The sequence below is a fragment of the Callorhinchus milii genome, unplaced genomic scaffold (assembly GCF_018977255.1).
Source record: "Callorhinchus milii isolate IMCB2004 unplaced genomic scaffold, IMCB_Cmil_1.0 Scaffold5, whole genome shotgun sequence".
NCBI lineage: Eukaryota > Metazoa > Chordata > Chondrichthyes > Chimaeriformes > Callorhinchidae > Callorhinchus > Callorhinchus milii.
Genome location: NW_024704746.1, coordinates 25,654,900 through 25,667,947, shown reverse-complemented (window position 1 = coordinate 25,667,947; position 13,048 = coordinate 25,654,900). Strand labels below are relative to the sequence as shown.

General features: G+C 41.6%; 1 protein-coding gene across 1 annotated transcript in view; it reads left to right on the top strand.

Annotated features, from left to right (window-relative positions):
- The window catches only part of cfap54 (cilia and flagella associated protein 54), a 56,117-nt gene that overhangs the window by 27,525 nt on the left and 15,544 nt on the right, over nt 1–13,048 (top strand). Inside the window, exons 31-47 of the mRNA XM_042335017.1 lie at nt 16–103; nt 1,162–1,317; nt 1,876–2,046; nt 2,558–2,645; nt 3,369–3,575; nt 4,600–4,666; nt 5,000–5,200; nt 5,892–5,978; nt 6,525–6,644; nt 7,630–7,683; nt 8,024–8,207; nt 9,066–9,223; nt 9,694–9,866; nt 10,608–10,731; nt 10,958–11,108; nt 11,585–11,745; nt 12,232–12,408. Of these exons, the coding sequence (XP_042190951.1) occupies nt 16–103; nt 1,162–1,317; nt 1,876–2,046; nt 2,558–2,645; nt 3,369–3,575; nt 4,600–4,666; nt 5,000–5,200; nt 5,892–5,978; nt 6,525–6,644; nt 7,630–7,683; nt 8,024–8,207; nt 9,066–9,223; nt 9,694–9,866; nt 10,608–10,731; nt 10,958–11,108; nt 11,585–11,745; nt 12,232–12,408 (2,367 nt within the window). The remainder of the gene's footprint in view (nt 1–15; nt 104–1,161; nt 1,318–1,875; nt 2,047–2,557; nt 2,646–3,368; nt 3,576–4,599; nt 4,667–4,999; nt 5,201–5,891; nt 5,979–6,524; nt 6,645–7,629; nt 7,684–8,023; nt 8,208–9,065; nt 9,224–9,693; nt 9,867–10,607; nt 10,732–10,957; nt 11,109–11,584; nt 11,746–12,231; nt 12,409–13,048) is intronic.

Here is a 13,048-nt window from a genome sequence, read left to right as displayed (position 1 = left end):
GATGATTCTTTGCAGATAAATTCCAGATCATTTATTGCATCCCAGATGAAAATTCAGATGCCAATTATAGAAGTCGTCAATCAATCGTCAGATTTATGTTTTGGTAGGAACTTTCACACATTGTCTGGTTTACATATTTACCTACTTATTACCTACTCCTGGAGTCCTGTAGCTCAGTGGTTAGAGCACTCGCTTTGCAAGCGAGACACCTGGGTTCAATTCCAGGCAGAGGGCGAAACCTTGGGCAAGTTTCCTTACTCCACACAGAGCCTAATAATAATCCCTCCAAAACAATAATAAATTGGTCATTTTCAATGCACGGCTGTTTGTGGGTCACTGCTGTGCGCAATCGGCTGCCGCGTTTTGCCCACAAATATACGGTGAATTCACTTTACAATCTATTCTGTGAAGCGCTTTGAGATATCGAGAAGACGTGAAAAGCGCTATATTAAATGCAAGGATTATTTATTTGTTATTATTTATTTGCAACACTCTGCGGTTTGAGAGTTCTTACCTTATTGTAATTTTCTACCTTTTCTGTGTGTCATTTGGCTTGTATATTAATTATATATTTTTTGGTTAGCTGGGTGTCCCACAGAAGCGGAAACCCAGAGTCTCCAAACCAAGCTGAGAATTCCGTGCATCCCACCTATACATGGAAATCCCAGAGATAGATTGTTGGAATGGAGTGCACTCTCTCTCTTTCTCACTCTGGAGGAAAGGAGGGAGGGAGGGAGGGACACATCCTGCTTACCTAATTCTGGGAAGTATTAACTCCAAGGCTTGGAGACCCCAGTTGTGCGTAAAATACATATTTAGTTGGTCTCCAGTAAATCACAAAATGGAGCGAGTTGGAGTAGCAACAGGAAGCTTGCTAATATCAGTCATGGCAGGTTGTGTGGTTTTAGCTGATTGAGTCCTGTAGCTTTGTGGTTTTGCAAGCGAAAGGACCCGGTGGAGCGAAATGTTGGGCAAGTTTCCTTCGCCTTACTCCTTCCCTACCCCTCCACGTCTCAAGACCAACCGCGCCTTCGGCTACCCTCCTACCCCCACCCTCCCTGCCCTCCACCCCTCCTGATCCCACCCCCCAGCTCGGGTCCATATCCCTGACTGTCCCTGACTGAAGGCGCTGGGTAAATATCATTTGTTGTTGTTGTTTAGGGGTAACGAGAGCTAAAGCGTTGGTGGGAGTCCCGCTGGATGTGAATGATACATTGAGTTGTTTCAAAGACTCATTGAACAAGGCTCATTTTCTCAGTCGTATTCTCAGGCACAGCAGGAAACTGTTTACGTTGTACCTGGCTTACACACAGCAACGTAGGTGCAAATTCTATCATAATATTGAAATTGTGATTAATTCTACTACTGTCCTTAATTAGTTCTACCCATTCAGAGTTTAATAGTAACTTGTATAATAACTTTTACATGTGTGTAATATAAGTTAAAAGCAGACCTCCATATACAGGGGAAGCTTATATTTTATTTATTTATCAATGTGGTCAACAATCATCCAAGGAAATAATATCTGGGGATACAGTGTGTAGTTTCAGACATGACATATCAGCGACTGCCCGGAGGGAGGAAAGTGAACTGGATGGACCTTGGGCTTCTTTCATCATCAAATTCTTATGTTCTTAAATTGATCTTTCACCTCCTGGCTGTTTGTGGGACATCACTGTGCACAAATTGGCTGCTGTGTTCCTCTACACATGCAGTCACCATGCAAAACAGTTACTAATGTAAAGCATTTGAGATGTTTCAAAGTGATGAGGTGCTACTGAATGCAAGGATTAATATTATTATTAATAATAATAATAGTAAAATAAAGCTAACAACGATCAGTTATAATGCTTTTTCTGTTTATGTACATTTTAGAAAAACTCACAAGGCCTAAAGCCATTGGGTTCAAATTAGGAACAGCTCATATTGAAAGCTGTACACCTGACTTTTCAAATGAAGAGTTCCTTTCATTTGACTCCATCCAATCTAAGCCTGTACCTGAGTCCAGCCTCTCGCTGCCCATTTCATCCTATGATAAAACTATTGGTAAGTTCATTCATTTTTATTATTGATTTGTTATTTTAAATTGCGTGTGAAAATATAACTGTTTGTACAACACAAATGACATTTACACAGCGCCTCACACGTCCCAAGGCACTGGACAGTCAGCGATTTGGACCTGAGCTGGGGGTTGGGATCAGGAGGGGTGGAGGGCGGGGAGGGTGGGGGTAGGAAGGTGACCGAAGGCGCAGTCGAATAGGAAGGTCTTGAGACGGGCCTTGAAGGAGGCAAGTGAGGGGGCAAGTGGAAGGGTCTGTAGGATGGAGTGCGAAAGGGTGGGGGCAGAGAGGCTGAATGCCCGGCCGCTGATGGTGGGGCAGAGGGGACGAGGGACAAGCAGGAGGTCAGAGCCAGCTGAGCGGAGGCAGCGGCTAGTGGCCTGGGGAGTAAGCAGGTCAGAGATGTAGTGAGGTGCCAGGGCATGAATGGATTTGTAGACGTCATGTTTTAAATGTCATGTTTTATGTAAAAATGTTTCTCTTATGATTGTGCACAGAGCTGCTTCAAGCACACAGACAGAACTCGCTGAGTGCACAGGCTTTACATGAACTCGGAAACCTGCATTTCTGTGCAGGAAACAAAAGGTGATCTTGCTTTCAGTTTTTATTCACTTGGTTAAGGATTTGAACGAGTAATTAAACTGTTTTTTAGACTTTTTAAAAAGAAATGTGTCTGATTTCATGATATTTAGAGTCCTGTAGTTCAGTGGTCAGAGCACTCGCCTCACAAGCGAAAGGACCTGGGTCTGATTCCCGAGCAGGTCGAAACGTTGGGCAAGTTTCTTTACTCCACACACACACACACACACACACACACACGCCTCTGTTTACCAGCAGTAAGTAGGAACCCACTTGTTAGTCAATTGGCGGATCACTTTTCCGGGAGTAATAATCCCTTCAAAAAAATAAATAAATTAGTCACTTGAATCCACGGCTGTTTGTGGGACGCTGCTGTGTGCAAATTGGCTGCTGCGTTTCTTCCACAAAATAGACAGTCAATTCACTTTACAGTGTATTCTGCGAAGCACTTTGAGACGTCTCGATGACGTAATAAGGCGCTGTATCAAATGCAAGGATTATTATCGCTTTACTTCACTTTAAGTCTTGAAAGAAAGAACTCGCATTAAGTAAGAACCTTTTTGTATAGACTTTGTTCATATAGAGCTTAGCACATAACAAAACACAATAATTGGACAAACGCAAATACAAGTTCATGTGTAAGTTATTGTTAAATAGGCATTATTCTGCCAGTGAGAGGATTAATTGGCTGTTACATGAATAAATTGGATGGCTTTGTATTTCTTACAGATCATCTTTCATGTGTTGGTGCAAGGCTGTTGATGCAGCTTTAGATATGACGAACTTTCTCAGCAACTGGCGTCACTTGAAAAAAGATAAAGTGAACAGCGGTATCGAGTCACTGAAAACCTCCAGAGATTACAGTGAAATATTTTTAGACCAAGCTGGGATCTGGGGCTGTCTGCTCGCTGGAGTCTTAACTGCTAAAATAGCGCAGTGAGTATTATCTAACAGCAAAATACATTAACAATGAATTATATATATAGAATCTTACAGCACAGAAGGAGGCCATTCAGCCCATCGTGCCTGTGCCGGCTAAATGAAACAGCTACCAACTAGTGTCCCCACTCCCCCGCTCTTACCCAATAGCCCTGCACATTGTTCCTTTTTAAGTACCTATCCAATTCCCTTTTGAAAGTTATTGAATCTACTTCCACCAGCCTTTCAAGCAGTGCATTCCAGATTATAACAACCAATTATTTCATACCAATTTTTGAAATCTTGATGTTGTAATATTATTTGTTTATTAAGCTCAAATCCACTTCGGTTTCAACCTCTTAATGTCTCCCTGTTGTCTCCCTAAATGAACTAAATTAGAGTTTCATTTATGGAAAGGGGTTTATGACACCCCAATTAAAAGAATATTTCATTACGAAAACTCTTTCACAAACAATTTCACTTAAAAAATATTGAATCATTTACCCAGACTATCAGCTGTCAGGACAGTCAGGAACTGGAAAACTGGATGAATTACATTAACTACTATTCTCAGAAGTACTGACAATATTTCCTCCACCTGAATTGAAGAATTCTCTAAAATACACAGTTAGAACGTAAGAATTTGCTGGACGCAGGAGGACCGAGGTCCATCTTCAACAACAATAGCAAAATTACATTTGTAAAGCCCCTTTCACGTCGGGAGGACGTCCCAACTCATTCGCCTTCCACTATCCTGGCTGTCGCTTGACATGTCGTGTGCCAAACTGTACACTGTACCTCCAGATATTATCTCCTAACAGAAATCTAGCTCATTTGTTCTTGAAACAAACAACATTTTCTGCTTCCATCATCTGTCCCCCTAGGGAGCCTGTTCCATATGTTTACTGCTCGCTCCCTGAAGTTGTGGTTCCCCAGATTTGTTCTGATTTTACCCCCCTTCAATCACAGGCCATGGCCTCTGGTTCTGGTGTTCAGTATAAGTAGTTTATCATGTTATTAATACCCTGTGTTTATGATTTAGGTATTTTGCATCTTCAGATTTGAAGTTCAGACAGGATTGCTGCCTTGTATCAGCCCTGCTTTTTAAGGTAAAGTAACGGTTATAACAAACCTCACACTGTGTATGGTGCCTAGAATTTTATAATGAACCGTCTCACATTTACACATAGCAGATCTCACAAACAGCTGTGAAATGATGGTCCAGTTTATCTGGAGAATTGTTCACGTCGAGAGGACGTCCCAAGGCACTGGATAGTCAAGGACTTGGACCCAAGCTGAGGGTTGGGATCAGGAGGGGTGGAGGGCAGGGAGGGCGGGGGTAGGAAGTTAACCAAAGTCACAGTTGAAATATGCGTTACAAACATGTGATGTGAATAGCGAACAATCTAACTGTAACATTGTCACTTTCTCTCTGGCCACAGAGTCTGTTCAGGTCCACCCTCCCCTATCCCAGGGCAGATTATGAATATGCATCGTATGAAATAGGCGATGGATGGCCGACACATGAGCTGATTCCTGGAATTGATCTTTTCTCCGATCGATTCAGAATTGATGTACGCTCAGTGGTGGGCAGTTTGAGATTCGTGCTATATGAGCTGCATCGCACTGGGCAATACTTATTGGTAAGTACATCTTACAGTTACTAAAGGGACGTTAGTTATGTGGAGAGGCAGAGAGAAGCTGCGATTGTTCTTACAGCAGAGGAGGTTAAGGGGAGACTTAATAGAGGTTCACAATGATGAGGGGCCTTGATAGTGTAGATCGGGAGAAACTGTTTTCTCTGGCGGGTGGGTCAGTAATCAGAGGACACAGATTTAAGGTAGTTGGCCAAAGAATTAGAGGAGAGATGAGGAGAAATGCTTTTACCCAGAGAGTTGTTACGGTCTGAAATGCACAGCCTGAAAGGGTGGTGGAAGCAGATTCAATAACGACTTTCACAAGGGAATTGAAGAGGAAACATTTTCACGACTTTGAGTAAATTTTCAAGCGAGGGGACTGATTGGGTGGTCTTCCAAAGAGCTGGCACAGTCGCAATGGGCCAAACGGCCTCCTTCTGTGCTGTAAGATTCTATGATTCTATACTACAGTAAATCTCACATAAGTCGTATCAGTTGACGACATGACAAGATGCTATATATTCCACTTTACAATATATCCTGTGAAGCGCTTTGAGACGTCTCAATGACGTGATGAGGCGCTATATCAAACACAAAGATTATTATTATATCAAATAGAAGGATTATTATTATTTAAGATACAGTCTGCTTCAGAATATGAGCATAATTAATAACGTATATGTATTATACACACCAGGCTCTACCTTTGTTCACACTGTATCAATACTTTGTCACCACAATCTGCCATGACAAGCAAAGGAGTTTTGAAGGACGAATTCTTAAGGTAAGAAGACCCTGAGAGCTGTTAACATTTACAGATTGTGTGTTTGAGTTTATCTCATAAAGTATGATGTTTTGTATGACTACAAACAAAAAATAATAATTTGGTCACTCAATCCACGACTGTGTGTGGGACGCTACTGTATGCAATTGGCTGCTGTGCTTGGCCCGCAAAATATAGTCACTCCACTTTACAGTATATTCTGTGAAGCGTTTTGAGACGTCTCAAAGACGTGATAAGGCGCTGTATCAAATGCAAGGATTATTATATGACAGTGAAATTCATCATTCTACATGTTTGGTAAAGCCTCTAACGTTGCTAATATTTTATTCAGATTCAGTCATGTTTTTTTGGGGGACAGCTGGGTATCTGACATTCAGAAACCCATCACCACGCTTAAGAGTATAGGTTACAAATGTAATTTGTTGTTGATCCTGATATTCCAAGGAGGATATGTTTTGTTGAAATGTTTTGATTGTATTATGTTAAAATGAACTGTTAGCATACTACATGATAATTTTTGAGTGGATATTATTTTTCTGTTGACAGATAAAGGTTTTGACAGACTTGGCGTTCTTTGCAGAAGCTTTTAAAGAATTTAGTGTTGTGGTTCATGGAGAAAAGGTTCCACATAGAATTCTGGGCTGTTTCAAATACGTTGAGTCAAAGGTATTTAATTTACATTAGAGTGTTTGTAATTAATTTAATTCATTTCAGTTTTTGTTGAATCAGATATTTTCTAGCCTTCCCCTTTAGGTGGTAGCACTCTCACACCTGAGCCAGAAGGTTGTGGGTTCAAGCCCTACATTGGAATGTGGAACTCACATAATCGGAGCTGACTCTCCAATGCAGAGCAGGTGGTGCCGTCCTTCAGATGAGATACTAAACCAAGGTCCTGTCTGCCTATTCACGTTAAAAATCCCATGGCAATATTTTAAGAGAAGGGAGTCTCTCTCTCCCGGTCTCCTGGCCAACAATCCTCCAAATAAAATTGGTCACTTACTTCATGGGGCATTGCTATGCTCAAATTGGCTGCTGCATTTTGCCCACAAAGCACACAGTCATAACACTTTATAGTGTATCCTGTGAGGCACTTTGAGATGGCTTCCTGACATAAAAGGCGCTGTACCAAATGTAAGGATTATTATTATTGTTCCTGTAGTTTCATCCATTTCACCCATATCATGCTACTCAAACACTGTCCACTAGATGTTGTGAGAGAGTGTTCCAGAAATGTGTCCCCTCCAGGCTTCTGCGCTCTGTGTAAGAAAACATCTCCTCCTGCATTGCAGTGTCAGCTTAGACTATGTGATTCCAAGTTCTGATGTGAGTCTTGAACCCACAACCCTTCTGACTTGTTTTGCCAACAAAATACCCACTCACTACACTTCACAGTATATTCTGTGAAGCGCTTTGAGACGCCTCGAAGACCTGATAAGGCGCTGCATCAAATGCAAGGATTATTATTATTATTATTATCCCCACAGTAACATGCCTCAGATTGCTGTCTCTCACTCTGTGAGTAAATCCTGGCGTGTGTCATTCTGGGTGTGGCATGCTGTGTATTTTGGTTGCTCTTTTTATAGAGATAGGACATATTAGTGAAGCATTATAGGCATGTGGTCACATTGCTAACACTCTCTCTCTTTTGTAGAATCAAATGTTATTTCACAATACAAAATCACTGATGGCTGAGAACAATATCATGGTAAATATTTGAATCACTATATGATTGAGGTAGCATTTCATTGGATTTTGTTTAAGTTCTCATTCATTTGAAGTACATCCAGTTGCAAATAAATTCTATCATTATTCTAGGATTATTATCCCCAGATCGCTTCCCTTAAAAAAAATAAAAAAATATAATGTAGACACTTAATGCACGGCTGTTGTGCACAATTGGCTGCTGCGTTTCGCCCACAAAATGTACAGTCAATTCACTTTACTGTATATTCTGTGAAGTGCTTTGAGACGTCTCGATGACGTGATAAGGTGCTATAGCAAATGCAAGGATTATTATTATTATCCTTTCACTGTTTACTCCACAGGTACTCCAGGAATTACTTAACAGCAGTCCGCCCCCGGACTTGTGTAAACTTTATGGTTCACGTCTTATGAATAAATTTAAAATTGCTCAAACGCATTTTCTCATCAAAATTGCTGAAACCATACACCAGCTGCCGACAACTATCAGTGAAGAAAGTCAGAGCTTACCCAGGCAAACTATTGAAGGTAATTTGTTATCAGTAATTTATATATATTTTAATTAATTCTTAGGACCACCTAAAAGACATGCTCAGGGTGGGGGTGTGTCTTATTAATTATTGATGGATAATATTTACCTTTAATTGACATTTCTTGGAATCTTAGTAGCTCAGTGGTTAGAGCACTCACTCTGCAAGCAAAAGGACCTGGGTTTGATTCCCCCGGGCAGGGCAAAATGTTGGGCAAGTTTCCTTATCCCACACACCTCTGTTTACCCAGCAGTAAGTAGGAACCCAGCTGTTGGTTGATTGGCGGATCACTTTCCAGGGATAATAATCACTTCAAAAAAAATTAATAAATAATAATAATTTGGTCACTCAATCCACAGCTGTTTGTGGGGACGCTGCTGTGTGCAATTGGCAGCTACGTTTCACCCACAAAATACACAGTCAATTCACTTTAGAGTATATTCTGTGAAGCGCTTTGAGTCGTCTCGAAGACGTGATAAGGCGCTGTATCTAATGCAGTGGTTATTATTATTTTAATTTGTTTGATTTTCAATGATCTCTGATTTTACAAATGGCTGATCTCTGTGTTGTAAGGTTCCTGCTGATGTCTCTTCCTGCGGAATATAACGCATTAAATTATTAGTTTGTTAGTTGATAAAAGTATATAATTTTATATAATGGAGCTTAAAACATAATGTCCAGCAGGACAGTCCAGTACGCAGTTTGGTCAGAGTCATTTATCTGCAGCACAGTGTCATGTCATGGGAGCACTATAGCATTGTGAGTCACTTCAGTAGCCAGTTGTCAAGTCATTTTCATTTGGTTGTGATAACTACTGTCCCTTGCGTACACCATTACCTTTTTATATTCCATAAAGAAGACAGAGTTATAGATCTTGATGTTGCTATGCCTCATCTCATCATTGAACATACACAGCCCCGAAATCCAATTGTACCACAATATGAGAGAAAAGTGCAAAAAAACATGAAAATCGATCTCCTCTCCTACAAGATGATGACTCCGTCCAAACTGAAGGTAATGATGATACCTGATCCACTGTGGATTTAAGTGCAGAGTCCTGTAGTTCAGTGGTTAGAGCATTCACCTCACAAGCGAGAGGACTCGGGTTCTGTTTCCAGGCGGGGCAAAACCTTTGGCAAATTTCCTTACCCCACACACTTGTAGCAGTAAGGAGGAACCTGGTTGTTAGTCGATTGGCGGATCGCTTTTCCAGGGAAAACCCTCCCCCCAAAATAACCAATAATAATTTGGTCACTCATTCCACAGCTGTTTGTGGGACGCTGCTGTGTACAATTGGCTGCCTCATGTTGCCCACAAAATATACAGTCAATTCACTTTACAGTATATTCTGTGAAGCGCTTTGAGACGTCTATAAGACATGATAAGGTTCTGTATCAAATACAAGGATTATTATTATTATTAATTGGATGGTACAAGTTAGAAGAATATTGCTTATTTGTTCCTCTTAACATTTTTTTTGGCAGGGAATTCTGTTGACCGAGGCAGAATTTCAACTGAATGCTTTGGTGCTCGCTGTAAAAAAGGAATATAAAGGCACTGATTTCACCAAACTTCCTGCCGTTGGGTTAGAAATTATCATTGAGGCCAAACTACAATATGCAGCGATCTCTCTCCAGAGGCTTCATGTAGCATTTAGGTATTTAAGTGCTTTGCAACAATGCACCAATGTGATAAGGTGTTATATCAAATGCAAGTATTATTATTATAAGAATGAGTTGATGAGCTCACACAAAGACATGCAGCACATATTTGTGTGAGCCCCATCTTCGAGAAGAGTTTCTCTCTCCCAGTGTGCTAGCCAACAATCCCCCAAATAAAATTGGTCATTTACTCCTTAGCTGTTCGTGGGAAATTGCTGTGTACATATTGTGTTAATTAGTCAATCTACAATTAGATTATGTCAAAACGTAAAGGGAATTGGACAGGTATTTGAAAGTAAAAATGTGCAGGGTTATGAGGTAAGAGTGGGGGAGTGGGACTAATTGGGGTAAGAGCGGGGGAGTGGGGAGTATTTGGGGTAAGAATGGGGGAGGGGGACTAATTGGGGTAAGAATGGGGGAGGGGGACTAATTGGGGTAAGAGAGGGGGGGTGGGACTAGTTGGGGTAAGAGTGGGGGAGTGGGACTAATTGGGGTAAGAGGGGGGAGTGGGGACTAGTTGGGGTAAGAGGGGGGAGTGGGGACTAGTTGGGGTAAGAGGGGGGAGTGGGGACTAGTTGGGGTAAGAGGGGGGAGTGGGGACTAGTTGGTAGCTCGATGGCCTGAATGGCCTCTGTAAGATTCTATGATTCTATGACAAGACTGCGGCTGATTTAAACCATTGACAAATTCAAGGATTATTATTATTATTATTATTAACTGTCGTGTCCCCTGTTCAGTGCTGCCATCGCTCTCTCTGCCATCGAGCTGCTCAACAAAAGTCAGATCTACACGAAGGACAAACTCACTCGCTCAGTCGCATCCTCCTCAAAAATGTCTGCAACCAAAACAAGCCCAAGCCAGGTACGCTGGAGAGCGAGCAATCAATCCAACATCTGTGCTGAGCCTCACCAAGACAGCATCACATCATGTCTTCAGCTTCTGTCAGATAATAATAATAATCTTTCTCAAAGCGCTTCACAGAATATACTGTAAAGTGTAGTGGCTATTATTTTGTGGACGAAACGCGGCAGCCAATTGCACACATTTTTTTTGTTGTTATCACAGTAAAGACTTTTTTTCCCCTCAGCCTCCGGAAAAGAATGCTGACAGCAGCCCCGGCCAACAGTGCCACAATGTGGAAGCCCACGAACGCATAGATATCCGTCTTTGGCTAAAATGTCGGTTGGCTTTTGTGACCGCGTTGACTTCTCATGTGTACGGTGTGGAGCTCAACAAAGGTAATCATATCGCCATTCCTCATTGTCCAATTTCTGATCATAATAATAATATAATAATACAATAATAATCCTTGCATTTGATATGAGATTCTCACTCTACCAGATGCCAAGATAATTCTCCACATTACCAAGTTTATACTCCAATTAAGATTGGAGTGAATATTCCCAGCTGTTGAGTTGCAATGATCCAATTCTAGTTTGCAAAGCAGATTGTGAGCAGATATTTTGTTTTCAAAACTTAGCTCGCTCAGCGCACTTTACAAAGAAAAATACTGTGACGTATCATGTCAATGTTGCAGAGTAATTATCTTTAGCTAACAATAACAAATTGCACTTGTAAAGCGTGTTTCACATTGCGAAGACGTCCCAAGACGTACATTTACAGAGCGTGAGTGATGTTGAGAACTAGTGATGAGGAGGATGGCATTACAGAAAAAAACACATGGGTAAAAATCAACTTTTTTTTCAAAATTTAGAGAAAGATTCCATCCTAGAGACGTCCCTGTTGTGTGCTGAAGGGGTGGAGGAAGCCAAAGCCTGTGGTGATATTGAGATGCAAACTGAATTTATACTGCAGACTGTCCTGCTTTATCTACAACTGGGACAATTAAAGAGCGACATCAAGATCCTTCTGCAGGTCAGAGGATACAATTTAGCTTTTAATAACAATAATAATCCTTGCATTTGATTCAGTGCCTTATCACGTCATTGACATATCTCAAATATACTGTAAAGTGGCAGTTTCGCACAGCAGTGTTCCGCAAACAGTCGTGGATTGAGTGACCACATTATTATTATTTTTTTTTGAAGGGATAATTATCCCTGGAAATCGATGTGCCAATCAACTAACAACTGGTCAATTGCTAGTGGGAGAGAGTGAGTGTCACACCAACTCCCTGTGTGTAGTATAAATTTCTGCTCTGTAGCTTGGTGCAATCTTAGCGGAGGTATATTGCTCATATTAAAGTAGTGTCGACAAATTTGCAGAATTGGATGAAACACATCACCTATAATCTAAGCAGCAACGCTGCAGAATCCATCCATTCATTAAAAAAGTTTTATATTTTGAATATTATTTTGCACTTTTAAAAAATGTTATTTGTGTGTGTTCATTGATAAACAGAATGCGGTGGATTTACTGAACGGAAGACAGTTTAATTCACACCGAGCCAAAATTATGTTGGCACAATCCCTGATTCAATTGGCTGATTTAAAATCACTGGAAACCGATGGCAAGCTGAGCACCACACAGAACCGGATAGACCTGTGCATCTCTGCCCGAAACCTGCTTGTTCAGCAGGTAAACATTTTCAGTTTTTAAATTCCAATATTCCAATAATAATAAAATATGTTTTTTTTAAAGTTTACGGACTTCACAATCTGAGAGCTTTCAAGGTACCACAAAAGGAGTGAGGCCAATGGGGTTCATCCCCATCTGTAAATGATAATAATATAATATAACAACAAAATTATATTTGTATAGCGCCTTTCACGTCACGAGGACGTCCCAAGGCACTGGACATACAGACAGAGTTTCGGACCCGAAATAGGAGTCAGGATCAGGGAGGGTGGAGGGCAGGGGGGGGAAGGAAGGTGACCGAAGGCACTGTCAAAGAGGAGGGCCTTGAGATGGGTCTTGAAGGAGGTGAGGGAGGGGGCGAGATGGAGGGGACTGTGGGATGAAGTTACAGAGGGTGGGGGCAGAGTAGCAGAAGGCCTGCCCGCCAATAGTGGGGCGAGCGAGGCAGGGGACGTGTAGCAGGCCAGAGCCCTCTGAGCGGAGGGAGCGAGCAGGATGGTAGGGGTTAGGAGGTGGCAGAGGTCGGGGGAGCGAGACCATGGAGGGCTTTGAGGGTGAGGACCAAGATCTTGAACTGTATCCTCTGTGTGATGAGAAGTCAGTGGAGTTGGGCGAGGATGGGGGTGATAGGGTCACGGAG